Source organism: Coregonus clupeaformis, chromosome 9, assembly GCF_020615455.1.
Source record: "Coregonus clupeaformis isolate EN_2021a chromosome 9, ASM2061545v1, whole genome shotgun sequence".
In the NCBI taxonomy this organism is placed as follows: Eukaryota; Metazoa; Chordata; class Actinopteri; order Salmoniformes; family Salmonidae; genus Coregonus; species Coregonus clupeaformis.
Window position 1 is genome coordinate 10,924,072 of NC_059200.1, and position 20,543 is coordinate 10,944,614.

The window sequence follows — 20,543 nt, forward strand, 5'->3', positions numbered from 1 at the left end:
TTAGTGTTGATAATCACAAGTTTACTGGATGTGGATATGGTGTGATAAAGGCAGTTTATTCAGAGGTAAATATATCTGGAATCGCGTTCACGGACCCGTTCGTCAAACTCTTAGGGAGCTATAAATTAAGCCCCATTACTTACCATATCAGATAAGAGAAATTGCTGCAGCTACATATATTTTACATCCTGGCCCTACATAGTTCACTATTTGCATCACTTACCAAAATATTACATGTGGTCATATATGCTTGGAAAGTGGAGATGCCATAGAACGTCAAAAAAGTAAACATTGCTGGAGACACATTGCCGTTTTGGAGAAGACATCGCGTTTGCTAGCGAAGAGATTTGTTGTGGCAAATGAACTTGGGCTGGGAATTGCCAGGAACCTCACGATAAGATATATGCATCAGCATTGCGAGTCTCATGATTCTATACGTATTGCGATTCGATACTGTGATTTTATTGCGCACCATATGTCTGTTGCAGAGGGATCAGAAAGCCATGAGAACGAGTTTTGATCAGTCATGGAAATAAAAGTGCTGAAAACAAATTGGCTCCCCAATGTGAAAAGATTGAGAACAAGCTATGAAGGAACAATAATGGTGTTTTGGTGCAGGTACAGCCAACTAGCGCTAAAATATTGCGATATTGTCAATACAGTATATCGTAAAGTATCACTATGTAACTCGATTTCTTTCACCCCAATCCCTCAAATTAACGGTAAATAACTGAATTGTTTGCCCCACATTTAGCTAAGATGATTAGCTAGCCAGCTAAAATGTTTTAGTTAGTTAGCAGTCGCATCTACAATAGTTTACTGTCAATAACATGTCTCCAAAAATGACGTGGTGTCTCCAATTGTGTTGACATTTTACAATTGCAATGCGCATCCATGAGTATCCACTTTCTGTAGCTCAGCTGGTAGAGCATGGTGCTTGTAACGCCAAGGTAGTGGGTTCGATCCCCGGGACCACCCATACACAAAAATGTATGCACGCATGACTGTAAGTCGCTTTGGATAAAAGCGTCTGCTAAATGGCATATTATTATTATTATTATTATTATTATCTGAAGAGAGCCCCGAAACATTGTGTGCAGACATTTTATGCAATAAATGAAGTAGGTTCAATCTAGTAGTTCTGATCTTCTGATTGGTCCTGATGAGTTGGGCGAGGTCCCCTGCAGGCTACTGTCACTGTTGCATTGGCTCTGAGTCGGGTTCTCTGTCTTCAAATGTTCAGCCTAAGAGAGGGATTTTTGTGTGTGTGTGTGTGTGTGTGTGTGTGTTTTAACAGTGATGATGTGTGTGTGTGTGTGTGTGTGTGTTTAACAGTGATGATGTGTGTGTGTGTGTGTTTGTGTGTGTGTGTGTCCTCAGAGCAAGAACTCGTGAGTTGGAAGAACTGAGAGGCCTATGGCGTGGGTGTTGTCCTTGGCCACCTGCTGACAAGGCTGACAAGATAGGACCCTTTTGTCCATTGTTATTGGATAGGAACAGAACTTATAACCAGCTCCTGACCTAAATAGATCTTAGCACAACATTTTACTCAACATATCATATTCCATATTCACTATAACAAATATATTTACTACGACATTAGCAAGAACCGCCACATCCTCAGCCGGCTAATCCAGTGTGTGAAGTTTTGCGGAGTGTTTGAGTTAGCTTTGCGAGGCAAAGATGAAACTGAGGGCTCCACCAACCCTGGTAAGCCAACACTTTTGAGATCAGTCAATAAATGCTTCTGGTATTGACTTATATGCTGCCCCTGTCTTCATGTTGTTGCTGGACATATCTTTTTTTAAATGTGTGTAGGTCACCTAAATCATCAGAAAAATTGCCCCTCCTGAGAATTTTTTCAGGAGCCGCCACTGCTTGTCATGCTGGTTGTGAACTAGTTAGGCCCCAAAGCAATAAAATGCACTTTCCATCTATTTGCCTATTAGCAGTGAAATAGGAGAGACTTCACAGAAACGTCCGACCACAGAACAATATTAAGTAAGGGTGAATAATCCCCTCAATATTAACAACTCACTCAAAGGAAAGGTCAACCAGAAAACTAAAATATACACTGAGTGTACAAAACATTAAGAACACCTGGTCTTTCCATGATACAGACTGACCAGGTGAATCCAGGTGAAAGCTATGATCACTTACTGATGTCACTTGTTAAATCCACTTCAATCAGTGTAGATGAAGGGGAGGAGAAATGTTAAAGAAGGATTTTTAAGCCTTGAGACAATTGATACATTGTGTATGTGTCATTCAGAGGTTGAATGGGCAAGACAAAATATTTAAGTGCCTTTGAACGGGGTATGGTAGTAGGTGCCAGGCGCACCGGTTTGTGTCAAGAACTGCAACGCTGCTGGGTTTTACACACTCAAAAGTTTCCTGTGTGTATCAAGAATGGTCCACCACCCAAAGGACATCCAGCCAACTTGACACAACTGTGGGAAGCATTGGAGTCAACATGGGCCAGCATCCCTGTGGAACGCGTTTGACACCTTGTAGAGTCCATGCCCCGACAAATTGAGGCTGTTCTGAAGGCAAAAGGGGGGGTGCAACTCAATATTATGTTTTGTACACTCAGTGTAGGTTCAAACTAGACTACACATACAGACAGTTTGTCTATTTGTATGGAACATACTAAACTTGCTACTGCATCATTTCATTTGAATAGCTAATTACAAAAAGGCAAATCTCTCTCTTGTGAAACCAGAGTTTCAACAACAGTTGACAGGAGCAACAAGAAACAGGAGCAGTCCAAACAAAGCTGTTGTGATAAGGTTGGAACAGGTCTGCTTTAGTGCCTGGGGCCTGTATTACAGCTCTTGTCTGACAAGACAGAAAGTTGACAATCCAGTTCTTTAGTTTTTGTTTCATTAGGGTTATTTCCTTTTTAATTATAGTCTTCTCAAGACACCATTTGGTTTTGCTTTTGAGAAACAGCTGGCTAATAGCTTAAGACAGCAGGGGGAAAGACACGCTATTAGGGAAGCTATATTATAACCATTACTACCATCTGCAACAGATACTTGCCCTTAATCTCACTGAGTTTGGCCACGCTGACACCAGAGCCTCCCTCTACCCAACAAGTCTTCCCTTTTGTGGAGACAGCTGCAACCTTGCCTTGCAATGTGACTGTGGACACACACTGTTCATCTAGCACTTGACCAGAACACAGATACAAAGTGGTTACTGTGCTTGAGCAGACACAATGCTAAATGCAGAAGACCACCACAGACATATTGTCCGATCACAGCAAGTTTCCTCTTTGGCAACTTTTTCTTCCCAGGAAAAGTCTTAATGGAATATTGCATAAGACTAGTTCATTCTTTTTATTGGGATTTAGAAATTAAACTATTCTAACCATATGTGATATTTTCTACATTTGATTCTTGATGATTTGATTCTTCCCTGGTTCTGCTTCCTTCCCACAGAGAATAAGAAATACATTAAAAATCCTGAATAGACTTTCTGGGTGCTAAGCCAGGCTATTTTTCAAACCTCGCTCTGAGGGGATAAATGCTGACACACTATAATAGCACTTGTCACGCAGCTAGCAACCTTAATGCCAACACAATGCATCAGAGGACTGCTGTTTTCAGAGCTTCCTCCTACCTCTTCTTTCAGCAGATTATTCAGTCTGACTAAATTTGGGAACACTGGAATCATCTGAATCGAGCACAGCAGCTCCCCTAATATGTCAGAGAGAAGTCTAATGCTTGGATATTGTTGCCTGTATTAAATAACTATTAGGATTTGGGCATTGCGTGTTGGGTGCTTTAGTTTGGCAGATGTTGAGCTGACGGAGCTGTTTGAAGTGTCAACTACTCCAACTCCCCCCTCTCTTCAAAAACACAGTAGTCAACCATGAAAATATTGTTCCTTTGTGTAAGGAGTCCATCGAGCTCCTTGCCTTTGCCTTAGCTTTACAATACATCAGTTAGTTTACATAATCACGTTTAATTTCCCCTACAGCTACGTATGTATGAAAAATTTATGCACTCACTAACTGTAAGTCGCTCTGGATAAGAGCATCTGCTAAATGACTAAAATGTAAAATGTATGTGCACCAGCCTGCACTCATGACAAATGCTCCAAGACTAATTGCTTTAAGACAGTTTTAGTGTGGAGAAAATTCAAACTCAAATATTAGTTTAATCAGTCACTGGAGTATACATTTCATTACACAAAATCTAAACTCAGTAAATCAGTGTCCCACTATTCCTATAATATTTTATGGCCCTCTTAACAATGGTTGTCAAACGATCAAGTTCCAGCTAATATAGTCACACGATAACAACGACCACCGTATTTAAAGAATTGCTTGAAAACTCTGAATCAATGCATTTGTCTCTTATTACTCTTTTAGTAAGAAGCATTACTGAGGCAAGATGATAACAGGTGCATATATTTTGCTGCTATTATGGAAAACAAGCTTCAGAGATGCATAGCCTGGGGTTTCTCAGTCCTATTTTACTTCAGAGTGCCTTTAAAGGTTTTAAGCTGCCAGATCCATGAAGGCCATTCCATTGGGAAGAAGCGGTGGCTTGTGTCACAACCTGATCATCAGTCAGAGCCTCAGCGCGGTGACCTGTGGCCAAACTGTAACCTCACTGCAGGCAGACAATGGCCCAGTCCCCCGGAGGAGTACCTGGTCTCCAGACAATGTCATTTATTTTAATGTGAAAGGCCACACTGGGAGGAATTTCAATTTGGCTTTGTGTGGACTTCATTGTCCTCTTTTCTCTCTGAAACTTTAACCTGACAGCTCACCGCCTCTTCTCAAAACAAATGCTTTTGTTTGCAGGATTAATACTCTATTGGTATGCCTGCATTGTCTTCAATATTCTCCATATCCCTGACTGTCAGGTAAAATAATTACATAAGGGTCATAAAAAGAGAAAATTTGCACGAAATCCGTGACTATCTGACTTAATCCGTCAAACCAGCAATCAAAACAATGCATTAATAGACCTAAAATCCCACTTGCTTTAAGCCGCTAAGGATTTAACTGCAGCCTAACAGAAGGTGTATAAAGCTCAAAACCACTATTCTCAGAACCTCTAAAAAGAAAATCAAGAAGAACGATGTATTTTTATATTTAGATATAAATCCACATGGTCAAAAGTTATATGCACTACAAATCATCTACTATGGGCTGTCTATCGTTTGCCTAAACTCGGTCAGAAACGGGAGAAAAGGGGGTTGTTTTTTCCTGTCTGTGTATGCGCAGATTCCTTAGCAGCCTCCTGTAAAGAGCGGGAGAGAATGCTTCCCGGCGTGGGGCTTTTGAGCTGGCCTCTCCAGCTGCCAGGGCACTCGGCGGTTTGAGGGTCCGCCAATCCTTGGGAGCTGTGCCGTTAACAGCGTGACTTTTAATCCAACCCCCATCCCAAACTCTGTGCCGTGGACTAGGGAATCCTTTCATGCTGGTCATTCACATAGCAACGCCTCGAGAGGGCCTTCACGGAGCCCCAGTAGAATGGGTTAAAGGTGGCATGGAGAAAACCCGGGCTTACAGACACATTGGATCACTAGCCTTCATAGAGCTGCACGGCCAGACAAAGGAGAGAGGAAAACCTCAGCAAACCTCAAGGTGGCTCCCATCTGACGTGCACCCTCAGAGAGGGAGAAAAATCATGTTTATGAAATTTGAAAGGTGGCTGTTATCTATTTGTCACTGTCAGGGTCTATAGTTATAATCACTATGTCTCTGTTATGCCATTTCTGCTGTGTGATTTCTTTCATGACGCACAGTGCAAATTAAAGGGTCGTTTTCATCATTAATAATAAAATGTATTCTGGCAAAGAGTCTGGCGCAGTAACACACTTACGGAAGACTAGGCCTATCAGGCTCACGGCATCCGCCATTTAGTTAAATCTATTCTGAAACGCCAGTTCTAATGGGCTTTGGAATGGCTGTCACATCCATCCGTTCCAGAGCCAGGGACTTGACTTGGAATGCAGAGAGACACAAGGGTTTCCCTACTGTTGTCCTCTCCATGAAGAAGATCAAACCACTTGCTTCCCTGTTTGGGATCCTGCTCAATACATAGGTGTAACTAATGGAGTCAGATCCGATCAGTCTCAGTGTGTGTGTGTGTGTGTGTGTGTGTGTGTGTGTGTGTGTGTGTGTGTGTGTGTGTGTGTGTGTGTGTGTGTGTGTGTGTGTGTGAGAGAGAGAGAGAGAGAGAGAGAGAGATAGGATATAACAACATTGATTCTACGATACAAGATAACACAAGAAGAGACATAGCATGTCTATACATGACCATACCTTTAGCCGTCCTTACCATTAAAACAAAACGATTCAAAACAAGTTTTAAGAAAACCTGTGCATACTATTAACACAGACCACCGTAAGTAAAATAAGTTCTGCTACAAACTGTGAATGCAAAAACTAGTATATTGTTGAAGCACTCAGAAACAGAGAGCACATTGTTAGGGGAGCCATATGCATTTGTGGAAAGCAATATCTGTATCCAAATCTCACAGTTGGTTGGGGCGATGTGTGTGCTGAATTTCAAGGTGAGAGTGTTTGGTGGAATACCCCTTTGTGTGATCTGTGCCTCTGATATCTAACATCTGTTCCTCACTCCTTGTGCTACACAATCCCCATTCTGTACAGTAACCTCTCCTCCATGCTGGTGCAAGCATGAGCTAGGCATGTAGAACTGATACCCCCAACAGCATTATCCCAAGCCCTTGATTGTTTAGTAGAGTTCAATGAATGTTGTAGTTGACTTAGGAATGGTCATGGATCGAGTGTGCCAAACAATGCCGTTCTTGTGGCGCTCAACAATGACTCAGCCTACTCTGCCAATAAATATGAACTCAATGGCTTTCAGTCAACTGTATGTAACTGCTGTGTCGAGAGATGGAAAAACACATGCATCCATTTTCTCATGCAACTTTATACAAAATGTCGGTAATGAAAATATAACCTTTCCGAACCACACACCACTGGCTATTTTATTTTAATTTTCAATAGGACTATCACTAATGTACTATGCTTCTGAATGTGCCTTTCAAATATGTCCAGAAACTTGAAATAACTGATTTCTGCTTCTCAGCTTCCTTTGTCTACATATGAGAGCCTTTGTAATGGTAACTGCTTTGGGGTCCAATATAATGATGCATGTTCAACAATCAGACATTAACAGACAACATTAATTATTAGTTGTCCCTTAAGCATTTGGGTATCTTTCATTGCATTAGAGAGCTCAGTATTTCATTTAGAGGGCTGTGAATGCATGAGTCAGTGCTAAGGAACTTTACAGCCAGACTGTCGACAGATTCATAAAAGGTTCTGCACATACTAGTCGTCACATGAAAAAAATTCTAACAGCTAGAAAATACATATTTTACTGCAAGAGATTTGGGTCGTCCATTAACAGTGCATTTGGGTGGAAAGTTCACTCCCCAGAGTAGCCCTGAGAAAACATGCTGTAAAACATTCCCCTGAATATTCCCTTTTTATGTATTGATTTAAATAAGTAACGAGAAGGGAAAAGGCCACTTAGAGCGACCTGATCAGTCAGCTATAGAGGACTCAGATAGGAGAATGTGGCCCACATGAGAATGGAGAAACGTTAATGTTCTCATAGACATAAGATGAGGTAACAGTTCTCATGTTGTCACGATCGTCATAAAGATTGGACCAAGGCGCAGCGTGATATGCGTACATATTTTTAATAGTGTACTGGCAACACGATACAAAATACAAAACAACCAAACGAAACGTGAAGTCCTCGGTTAACAACACAAACCAACACGGAACAAGATCCCACAAAACACAAGTGCACAACAGGCTGCCTAAGTATGGTTCCCAATCAGAGACAACAAGCAACAGCTGATTCTCGTTGCCTCTGATTGAGAACCACCCCGGCCAACATAGAACCACATAACCTAGAACAGAACACAGAAAACGAAACATAGACACTACACAAAGAAACTAACACCCTGGCTCAACATACAAGAGTCCCCAGAGCCAGGGCGTGACACATGTCTTCATCTCAAAATGTCTAATCTCTCGTGGACAGACGACGTACACATAAATGGCACTGTAGACATAGAATTAGGAAATAGAAAACTAGAATGGACATGAGCCTTCTTATGATGGGATAAAGGTCAGCCACTTTGGTCAGGGAGTTGGTCAATCATGTTTTTCCAGTTATGTGATAAGATATTAGGTAAAATAATGAATTTGAAGACTTTATCTGCACTGTATGTTTGTTAGTTAGCTAGCCAGACAGTTTTAGAGGAATGATTCCATTCATTATTTCAATTAAAGCTGCAATATGTAACTTTTTGGGCGACCTGACCAAATTCATATAGAAATGTGAGTTATAGATCTGTCATTCTTATTGAAAGCAAGTCTAAGAAGCGGTAGATCTGTTTTATGTGTGCTATTTCTATGCTTCCCGTTCTTGAAGATGCACTATGTAGATATAGCTCCTCCATTTCCTGTTTGCTAAAATTCTTATAGTTCGCCTAATTTCAGTTTATGTGACAAAACAAGCAAATATAGTGTAGAGAATTGTTGTATTATCTAAACCGCTGTAAAAATATATTTTCTATAACCCAAAATATGAAGCTGGTGTACAAAACCGAAAGTAAAAGATGCAAAAACTAAACTTGAAAACGGGAAGCATAGAAATAGCGCACATTGAACATATCTAACATTCTTAGACTTGCTTTCAATGAGAATGACAGACCTCACATTTCTATGTGAATTTTGTCGGCTCTCCCAAAAAGTTACATTTTGCAGCTTTATGTTTCGTTTTTGCTTCTTTTACTTTCGGTTTTGTACACCAGCTGAAAATACAATACAGCTATTTCACAGCGGTTTAGATGGCACAATGATTCTCTACACTGTACTTGCTTGTTTTGTCACATAAACTGAAACTAGTGAACTATTATAATTTTTGCAACCAGGAAATGGCGGAGCGATTTCTGCATAGTGCACCTTTAACTGCCAATATGCCAACATTACATTCAGACAATAGTCCCAATCGGTATTAAATAGAATACCCGCCTGTGGGGAAAACAACCTGTGGTTACCTAGGTTACCTCATTGGCTCACAGCAAATACTTGACCCTTTTCAAACACCATTTTCTTGTTGTCTGCTTGTTTTAGTCAATTACAAAACTACATTTAACAAAAGTACAGCATGTCTAAAGATTATTTTTCAACATTGCCTATCCAGAGAGTTCTCACTACATACAAAAACGTAATATTGTAGGGCTTCCCTCATGCCCCTTTTCATGACGGTGCTAGGAGCCACGTGAGTGAATGTTAGCTAACTACCGACCGACCGGAACATTAAGCTAGCCAAGACCAACAACACAAACAAATGGACTATACAGCTACAAGTAGTGAGTGGCGCTACAAATTGACTATACTAAACAAGTTAAATGTCTTACCTGTGATGAAATGTTTTCCACACACAGAGTAACGTGTAGCCTACTTGGACACCGAGCCCCACATATCCCACTCTCCCACGGCAAATAACCTGAAACCACAGGGCTCTTCTCGCAGGCTAAATTTTTTCCTACATGGGAGCATTGCGATCCGTAGGTCAGGATTTTTGACCTGGTTACATGTACATTGAACAACACAGCAGCTTTTCAGCATGTTTAGTTATTTCTGTATAACTGAAACTCTATGATGAAGTTGGCTCTTTTACAATGGATATTCTGGGAAATAATGTTTGTTTTCCCCAATTTGTGGGCGTCGTTGAGGGGAATTCCTTCTTATGACGTGAATATTGACTCAGCATATAGTGGCTGTCATTTTCAGCCTATTCTGGAAGTTTGAAGGTTTATGACATAGGCCTTCTAGTAATTTAATAGGATCACTATGACCGTAGATCTGTCATGATACAACGGGATGTGTGAGATGAGCAGCATTAGTTCCGGGTTGTGTTTACCGTCACTAGTTATTAGGACAAATCACAATTTCACAGGTGTTAGCATCTTTCGAATTTCGGAAGGGGAGGGGACTTTTGGCCCATAGACTTGCCCGTAACTTGCAAAGAGAGAGAGTGGCGCTCTTTATTCCAGTTCCGATCTTCATTCTATCTTCTCTTAACTCCTATCTACCGAGAACTTAATCGAGTATCTAACCAATTCCGCAAGACATTAGTTCTGGGTTAACCGAGATTACAAAATGTCTAAAACCATGCCTTCTATATCTAACAATGGTATGTACGTACAATGGCTTTCCTCAGGTGCTCAGTTGATCCGAATCAAAGCCATTAATGGCTGCAAAAGTTGGACTCAGACAACTGTCTGGACTAGTAGCTCCACTGCTTTCTAAAAGTGGAATATTAGAGTGCCTAATGACACAATGACTGCTTTTACTTTCCTTTCATTTTTGTACTAAGCCGTCCTGAGGTGGCTCTAAGTCTCTCCTCTTTGTGATGGGGTCTGGGTTTCTGTGAAACGTTATCAGAACCAGCATGAAGGGATGAGGGCAGGAAGAGAACAAAACCACTCCTGTGACACTTCTCAAAGGAATCTCTTTCTTGTGTAAACTACGGCTGAAACCTAGGGAGCTGGGGCATGGGTGGGTTTATTAAAGGCTGGAGGGTTGGCACAGCCTATTTAAAGAGTGACAGAGTTAATCTCTAGACTGTCACTTTTAATCACAGGAGCATTGATCATGATGGCACAGTCAGACAAAGCTTGAGCTACTCCACTTGGCTCTAATATATTAAACACACAGGCCACTCGATATTTTCTCCATTTATCATACGCTGCTGAATCTCCCGACCAAGCTATATCCGTAAATGTCTATATGTGACTTTGTGAGAATAATTAAAACACAAATCAAAAGCAATGTTTTCTCCTGTTTTACAACATCATGTCGAACTGTTGACATAACCATAGACCAGTCACTGAAGACAGCTAGTCTCTCATATTGGTCTTCGCAGAGTGAGATTTCAGAGGTTTCAGTCCCTAATTGATAACTTCAATACATTAACTGGATAGTTAAAACATTAACCTTTGGTGTCTCCTTTCTCTTTTTGACTTGTTTTTCATTGAGGATTTAATAAGGGATTTGTTAAATTACCTAGTTAAAGGGTCTGATTTCAAGACAGCGCACTGAACACAGACGAAAATAATACTCGCTGGCTTTAACAGGCAAAGATCATTTCTGAATCATTGACTACAGTATAATTATGGTATGAAGTGTACCATCAAACGGAATGATACTGCGTTCAATTTAACAGCCAGTCTCCTGTTGTCCTATCATAACCTCTGTGAGGAGACCTTAAACATATTATGAAACTATTATTGTTAGTGTGTAAATGCAAGTTGTCTAAAAGCTTGCCATTGCCTGTACTTCACATGCGCCAATGGTTAAAAACAGCAAATCTAGTCTCTTGAAGACATACAGTTGGTCTAACTGGCCACCACCTGCTTGGGTCTGTCTGACACATAACCCATAATCTTGGGAAATACAGGACAGGATTACGTTGCTATTGTTCTCACAAGGGAGAGAGATGGCAGGGTGAATTTATGAGGTTTAGCAGTGATGGGTGTCAACAGCAGATACAGCATCCTACACGTAGTACAGTGCATATCATATGTATTAATAATAATAGTATTCACCCCCCTTGGATTTCTTCCCATTTTATTGTGTTACAAAGTTGGATTAAATTGGATTTAATTTTTACAAAATTGTCAATGATCACATCTATACTGACCACATCTACAGTATATAGACAAACTGACATGGTACGTCTATGGAATAGACTGATAAATATGCCAGAACACAGAATCACAACACAACAAAAAAATTGACTGTGACCTTACTCATAACTATCCGTGGGCTAGACAATTATCCATGTTTTGTGAAACTGAAAAGCAGTTTCACCAAAAATATTGTAATTTCAGGAACAAATTACCCGGTGGTGTTAACCAAATCAAGAACAAGCCTTTTCTGATCCTAAAGGAAAATTGGGCAGCTGATATTTGGTTTAAGCCTAAACTTTGAATGTACACTCTCATCAAAGAGAACTACACCACTGAACCATATGTCCACCTGAACCTAACAAAAAGCCAAAGGTCAGTTTGTGCACAACTCAGATCCGGCACCCTCCCCCTCTGGCTATAGAGACGTGTAGATTTAACAGAGTGCCTGAAGAGGAGAGAATTTGCCTACTGTGTGATCTTGGGGAAATCAAAAACAAAAATCCATTTAGTGTTTTATGACGATCTGAGACTTTCTTTTTTGCTTTAAAAAAAATGTGGTGATAACCCTGAAGTATTCTGGTTACGTGACGAGCAGAGGCTTGAATTTTGTTTCAGACAGGGCGTGTTTGAGATTTCTCAGTTTGTTCACAATGCCTGGAGGAGAAGGAGAAATGTACTGTTTGTGTAGTGTGGCTAGATGGTAGCTGTACTGGCCATGATAATTGTATGCATATAATTTGTAAAATGTTATTTTGTTTTGAGTACAAGGAAAATGGTACTGTGTTTAGTAGTGTCTTTTCAGCCCATGTGGGCTGGGCACCGGTAGGTGTATGACACTTAAATAAATCATATCAATCACTCAATCAACAACAACAAAAGAAGATCTACACAAAATACTATGTATTGTCAGGGGAAGAAAAATTATAGATTTTTTAAATATTAATGAAAAATAAAACACATTGATTAGATACAGTAAGTATTCACCCCTGTTAGTCTTATTAGGTAAGTCTCTAAAAACATTGCACACCTGGATTGTGCAATATTTGCCCATTATTTTTTCGGTCAAGGTGTTAGGGATCATGGCTAGACAGCCATTTTCAAGCAGATTTAAGTCATAACTGTAACTTGGCCACTCAGGAACATTCAATGTCTTCCAGGTAAGCAACTCCAGTGTAGATTTGACCTTGTGTTGTAGATTATTGTCCTGCTGAAAAGTGAATTCCTCTCCCAGTGTCTGGTGTAAAGCAGACTGAACCAGGTTTTCCTCTAGGATTTTGCCTGTGCTTAGCTCCATCCCGTTTCTTTTTATCCTGAAAACCTCCCCAGTCATTGCCGGTGTCAAGCGTACCCATACCATGATGCAGCCACCACCATGTTTGAAAATAAGGAGGCAGTTACTCAGTGACATGTGGTGTTGAATTCGTCCCAAACATAAGGCTTTGCATTTAGGCCAAAAAGAGTAATCCTTTGCCGTGTTTAAAAAAATAATAATGTAGTATTACTTTAGTGCAGAATATTTGTATTCTTCTTTTCACTCTGTCATTTAGGTCATTATTGTGGAGTCACTACAATGTTATTGATCCATCCTTAGTTATCTCCCATCACAGCCATGAACTCTGTTCTAAAATAATAGCCTCATGGTGACATCCCTGAGCCGTTTCCTACCTGTCCTGCAGCTCAGTACAGAAGGATGACTGTATCTTTGATGTGTCTGGTTGGTTTAATACATAATCCACAGCATAATTATTAACTTGACCATGCTTAAAGAGATATTCAATGTCTGATTTGTTGTTGTTACCCATCTACCAATCACTGCCATTCTTTATGAGGCTTTCGAAAAGCTTGGTCTTTGTAGTTGAATCTGTGCTTGAAATTCAATACAGTGAGGGAAAAAAGTATTTGATCCCCTGCTGATTTTGTACGTTTGCCCACTGACAAAGACATGATCAGTCTATAATTTTAATGGTAGGTTTATTTGAACAGTGAGAGACAGAATAACAACAAATAAATCCAGAAAAACACATGTCAAAAATGTTATAAATTGATTTGCATATTAATGAGGGAAAAAAGTATTGGATCCCTCTGCAAAACATGACTTAGTACTTGGTGGCAAAACCCTTGTTGGCAATCACAGAGGACAGACGTTTCTTGTAGTTGGCCACCAGGTTTGCACACATCTCAGGAGGGATTTTGTTCCACTCCTCTTTGCAGATCTTCTCCAAGTCATTAACGTTTCGAGGCTGACGTTTGGCAACTAAAACCTTCAGCTCCCTCCACAGATTTTCTATGGGATTAAGGTCTGGAGACTGGCTAGTCCACTCCAGGACCTTAATGTGCTTCTTCTTGAGCCACTCCTTTGTTGCCTTGGCCGTGTGTTTTGGATCATTGTCAAGCTGGAATACCCATCCACGACCCATTTTCAATGCTCTGGCTGAGGGAAGGAGGTTCTCACCCAAGATTTGACGGTGCATGGCCCCGTCCATCATCCCTTTGATGCGGTGAAGTTGTCCTGTCCCCTTAGCAGAAAAACACCCCCAAAGCATAATGTTTCCACCTCCATGTTTGATGGTGTTCTTGAGGTCATAGGCAGCATTCCTCCTCCTCCAAACACAGCGAGTTGAGTTGATGCCAAAGAGCTCCATTTTGGTCTCATCTGACCACAACACCTTCACCCAGTTCTCCTCTGAATCATTCAGATGTTCATTGGCAAACTTCAGACGGCCCTGTATATGTGCTTTCTTGAGCAGGGGGACCTTGCGGGCGCTGCAGGATTTCAGTCCTTCACGGCGTAATGTGTTACCAATTGTTTTCTTGGTAACTATGGTCCCAGCTGCCTTGAGATCATTAACAAGATCCTCCCGTGTAGTTCTGGGCTGATACCTCACCGTTCTCATGATCATTGCAACTCTACGAGGTGAGATCTTGCATGGAGCCCCAGGCCGAGGGAATTGACAGTTATTTTGTGTTTCTTCCATTTGTGAATAATCGCACCATCTGTTGTCACCTTCTCACCAAGCTGCTTGGCGATGGTCTTGTAGCCCATTCCAGCCTTGTGTAGGTCTACAATCTTGTCCCTGACATCCTTGGAGTGCTCTTTGGTCTTGGCAATGCTGGAGAGTTTGGAATCTGATTGATTGATTGCTTCTGTGGACAGGTGTCTTTTATACAGGTAACAAACTGAGATTAGGAGCACTCCCTTTAAGAGTGTGCTCCTAATCTCAGCTCGTTACCTGTATAAAAGACACCTGGGAGCCAGAAATCTTTCTGATTGAGAGGGGGTCAAATACTTATTTCCCTCATTAAAATGCAAATCAATTTATAACATTTTAGAAATGCTGGATGTTTTTCTGGATTTTGTTGTTGTTATTCTGTCTCTCACTGTTCAAATAAACCTACCATTAAAATTACAGACTGATCATTTCTTTGCCAGTGGGCAAACGTACATAATCAGCAGGGGATCAAATACTTTTTTCCCTCACGGTACTTGACTGAGGGATATTACAGATGCTGTATGTTTGGGGGACAGAAGAAGAGGTAGTCATTCAAAAAATCATGTCAACCCCTATAATTTCACCCAGAGTGAGTCCATGTAACTTATTACGTGATTTGTTAAGCCATATTTTACTCCTAAATTAATTTAGGCTTGCCTAAACAAAGGGGGTAAATACTTATGCAACGACTACATTTTAGTTATTGAATTTGCATTAATTTGTAAAAATATATAGAATTTATTTTCACTTTGACATTTTTTGTAGATCAGTGACAAAAAAAGCACAATTAAATCTATTTCAATCCCACTTTGTAATGCAACAAAATGTGAAAAACACGTATGATACCCACTGTCAATCTAGGTGACAAACTACTATATTCTTTCTCAATGTTTGTGTGAGATATCAGTGACCCCAACATGGAAATTGCTACACCACACTACATTTTAAGATGACAAATATTACATCAAGTATTTTTCTACGGCTAGAACAAGATGCTCATATAACAAAATAAATACAGGTTTGTCATTATATATTTGATTGTGCTTTGAACAAAATATTCTCCCTCCTTTTCATGGTAGATCTACAGTATAGTAAATGCAGGTAAATCTATCTTAAGTTGCTAGTGAGCTCACTTCTCTGAGGAACTTAGAGAAATCTCCTTTGTTAATGAAAGACAGATTTTCAATTACCTCCTCATTTTATTCCCTCCTGAGAAATTAGAAAGAAACAGGTTTGTTCAATATCAATAAATCCAATTACCAACTATTTCCCCTTCTTTCTCTTAGGTAGAAAAAAAGTAATTGTAAAATATGATCTATGCTTATCTATCCCTCTTGTAGAAAAAAATAAATAAAATACTACTATATCACAGAAAAAAATACTAATCTACTGGTTGTAATAGTAAGTATTTGTAAATATATGCCTGAAATAGAATTTGTGATATCTTCATCTATTATGGATTTGAACGTTTAAATTAGAAGAAGTCTGCAAGAAACAACTTTTCCAAAACATTAACAATATCTTAAAATGTTGGCTTATGATCAAAGAACAACTGCTTTTATGTGCATTAATCTTTGTATTGTGTCTAGTGTTTACACTCTTAAGCATTCTGTGAAGTTCCCTGGTCTACCACAAGCTGTTCCTCATGTACCCAATCACTAGATCTGCTTTTCTATGCTGTACCACAGTAGGCCTATCTATGTGTTAGAGTGTGACTTCATGTGATTACATAAATGGAGTGCTTTCCTAAAGTGTATAGCTGTAAAATTAGTGTGGGCTATCCAAGGCAGTGGTCTGGTACTGGGGAGGAATCAGCAGAAAGTGTGTCTGAAATGCATAAGACTCGATGTGGTAGGCCGGCTAAATAACTTTAATAAGGGAAAATAATAAAGAGCGGAGAAGGGAATAGTAGCAACCCTAAAGCTTTCCTCACAAGAGTAGAGTCTGTTACTCTGAACAAGTAACAGAAATACTGAGTGCCAAAATAAAAGTCCCAACATACAGTACGTCTCAGCTAAGTTTAGTGTTGATCCATCAATATTGGCTATGTGTCCTATTTGATACTGTATGCAGACAATTTGAGTCAACATTGACAGAGACGTCAAGTATCCTATTGAGAAAAATTTGGAAATCATAGAATCATAAATGATAATTAACACGTAATAAGAAGTGCTGTCGAACATGCACAACTAACAGCCAATAAATGGTATACCAGGGGCCTTTGCGTAAATGTGTCTTTAAAAAATTGGTGAGTCAATCTGCCTGGAATTACTGTGGAAAGCCCCGTAAACTGCTTTACAGAGTGATTTACCAGCGCTAGCATGGGGGTAGTGTTATTCCATATGTCTGTTTCCGAGTTAGACATCTATTACGCCTCTTGCTGGGCCATCACCCCAAGTCCTAAAATCATTACAGCCAACAAGAACTCAAACAATGTTTATTTAGCTTCCCTGAAAATACTTGCTTTGGCCTGTTTTGTTATTAGGCAATATAAAACACTTCAGACAATGTCTCTTCTAAATACATTACTTATGTTTACATTTTGGGTGGCTCTGATCATTTGAGAACTGAAGTTTGAGTTTACATCCACACTGAACACACAATGAAACTCATCCGAACTACTGACAACTTTGTTTGACATACAATGTCTTGATACAAAATGGCTGCTGCATTCCAATTCAAAAACCACAGATGCAGTTGGAGCAAACTTAGTCTGCACCAATTCAGCAAAATAAACAAAATAAACGTGCCTCAGCTCTGAATAAAATGAACAGTTTTAGTTCATACATTGGAAAGAAAATCTATCTATTATGTTTTGAAGTTAGCTTCTCTGGAGGTGCAATCCTGTATATTTTTTGCGTGAATTCAATTTATAACATAGCAATTATCTTATTTTCATGCCTGTATGAACATCATCAAGTCTTCATGTCCTCATGTCCCAATAGATCTGTAATCAGCTTTTAAGTGGCTGGCTGCACTCTGGACGACCTAAGCAATACCACTCGGTGGATAAGTAAACAAACATTAACTTACTTGAGAAAACAGTCACCAACTGTTGTAAAACAACACAGCCTTTTTTTTAACAACTGCTCAACGGCAATTAAAGACTTGTCTCTGTCAGCACTTTTACGTTGTTCCGTGTCGTGACTTCTTTAAAACTGTGTAGTGTTGAGTGAACAAGGCCAGGACTAGGCCACTTCACTTGACTCCATCCACGGCTGGTGTTTAAATCCTGAATACTGAGGCCCTCAGTTACTGCTTTCAAGAATAATAGAGATTATTAAGTTAATCATAAAAAGGTGTGATTCACCTTATCAGCCTAATTGGATGCTTGGATAATATAATTAATATATTATTATTTTTTATATTCAAGAGACATCACTCTCTGCTACCTTGTTGTACCACTTAAATATGTTCCATTATATTACTTTAATTTTTACTGATTGAAGGGATTTTGCCCAAGGGTTATATGTATTGTTATTTTATACGCTATAGCAGTATTGAAGACAGACCTCAACAGCCAGAAACTACTCATAGAATCTATTTGAGATTTGATATTGCAGGATCATGAATAATTCCAGGGATAACTTGGATTGAAATACATATGAAACATATAGAAGTTTGATATAACTAAATCTAGATCAAAAAACAAAATAGCATTAAAGGCCTACATATTCTAAAAGCAAAGTCCCTGTTACGCTCTGAGGACTGAAGTGTGTTGAGTGGGGATGTTATACTAGGCAATGTATCTACCCTCAAAGCCAGAAAGATATGGATTAAACTTGGAAAACACATTTATAAATGTGTCAATCCATCCAGAGGAGAGCACCTGAAAACACACACACACACACACACACACCAGGAGCAGTTGCTTCTCACTTGATTGTAGAGACCACTCTGCTGCAGGAGAGATGTAGGCTACCCTAACAGTAAATGATGGGGCCTGGATGATTCTAGGTGAATTTGGCACCTCAAAAATGTTGGTTGGAAGTTGATTAATGACAGACACGAGTTAATTAATCCTATCAAAATAACGTATACAGCTTGAATGAAATACATTTACCATAATATCTAGAAATCCATTAATGACTCACTAGGCAGAACTGAATTACGCTTATTATTGATGGTTTAAAATATGGCCTTTATGATGTATAGGCTATCAAACCATGTCTGCCTTTTTCCCATGACTCCCCTTCATATTGTTTTACAGTAGGCCTATGCTTTTCCATTCAATACTGTGTGAGGCATCAGAGCCAGCACATCACAGAGCCCTGAATGTCATTCAGCGCAAATAGTAGTTGGAAACATGTCCAAGTGCCTATGCATATTTATTGAACATTAGCAAGCTTTACGCATGCTAATAGAATAGCATGAGGGTTGTGTTTTATTCAATGCATGGTAATACAGATATAATATATCCTAGATTAGCACATTTAACACTTACTTTGGGTTTTGTGAGTTCCAAACCACCGATTCCAACGTTTTGGCCACGGGCAACAGCGACCTGCACAAGACTGTCAAAAACCAAAGGTAGTACTTCCAATTGGAACCGGAGCCTGCCATTTCCACGCTTATTTAGTGAGGCAAATTAATCAACTGCACGATGAAATCATAAAAAAAAAGATGGATACAGTGTAAATCTTGCACGATTCTAGATCCCATTCGCTAGTGTCGCATGTAGATCATGCGTAAAACCACCTTTAAGATGGCAAATGATAACCATCACTGAATAGATATCATGGAATCCTGTTTTCCTCTGTTCCGTGCAGGCTATGCAAGCAGAACAAGAGTATATTGCAGGTAAAACAATGTTCTGGATTCTTTATCTCATCACCTTACCAGTGTCGAATAGATTTGTTTAAACTCATTGATAGAACAAGTTTCAAAATGTCACTGGTCAGAAAATAATGTTGAGCAGGTTAACAAGTGGAGTCTTCGCCCACGAACCCGTGCGCTGGAGTGCGTTTTACAGTTGTTGATTTACATTTCACAAACCGATAGTGTAAATGTGACCTCTTTGTCCTTGCTTCGGGAAATATCTATTTTGCCCAGTTGTCACGTCTGTTTTCTTATACTCTTCTTTGTATGGTGAAACCGTTGTCTATAGATAAGTCAATTTCATTTGATCGATTATAATAACGCTCTAACAGAAAACGTTTTGCTTATCTCCAAAATAGCCTACTCCATCTGTGTAGTAGCAGACTCCAAAACACTCGCGATAAAACGCGCAAAATCCTTATTTCAGGTGTAAATTAATCTCCGGTGCATTGAAATTCCAATCCACTTGAGATGTTACAGTCTGCCTGTATATTGAAGACACCAACTCATGTTCGAAGTCCGTTCTGAACTGCTTCATCCAAAGTGCATGAATCACGACATTGATAGGCTACAAGTGAATAATCCAGTTTAGAATCAATAAAAAAAGAAAATAGCTGGTAAATAAAGTTCAATCTTGTGCCTATTTCACTTGAACTCGCAATTAGTTTTTCCAGTGATAGTTCCAGTGTACAGTGCACACTCCAAACTGGCCTACGATTCTCCTTCTTCGCACACACTGCTGCGTACGTAATGCAATGCTTGGATAGCCCTGGCCTCCCAACCAATCAAGGCAGCTTGGCGGGGTCCTCTCATTATTCAGTAGTTCATCATTCCCTTGATGGAAGAGACTCGGCATAGTACAGTCTGGGCCTTTTACAGTGAATAAATGGCAATTAAGAGATAATTATCATTTTCAACATATGTGCGGACTATTTTGTTTAAATATTCGTTGATTAGACATGGTTAATATGGTAGCCTGCACCGGGAACGTCTCCACAATCAACAGAGGTAATACATTTTGCA

At 39.7% G+C, this 20,543-nt stretch overlaps 1 protein-coding gene across 1 annotated transcript in view; it reads right to left on the reverse strand.

Moving 5' to 3' along the window:
- Positions 1–20,244, reverse strand: part of LOC121573728 (ephrin-B1) — a 74,084-nt gene extending 53,840 nt beyond the window's left edge. Inside the window, exon 1 of the mRNA XM_041885922.1 lies at positions 19,147–20,244. Within this exon, the coding sequence (XP_041741856.1) occupies positions 19,147–19,265 (119 nt within the window). The 5' untranslated portion in view covers positions 19,266–20,244. The remainder of the gene's footprint in view (positions 1–19,146) is intronic.
- Positions 20,245–20,543: the final 299 nt, after the last annotated feature.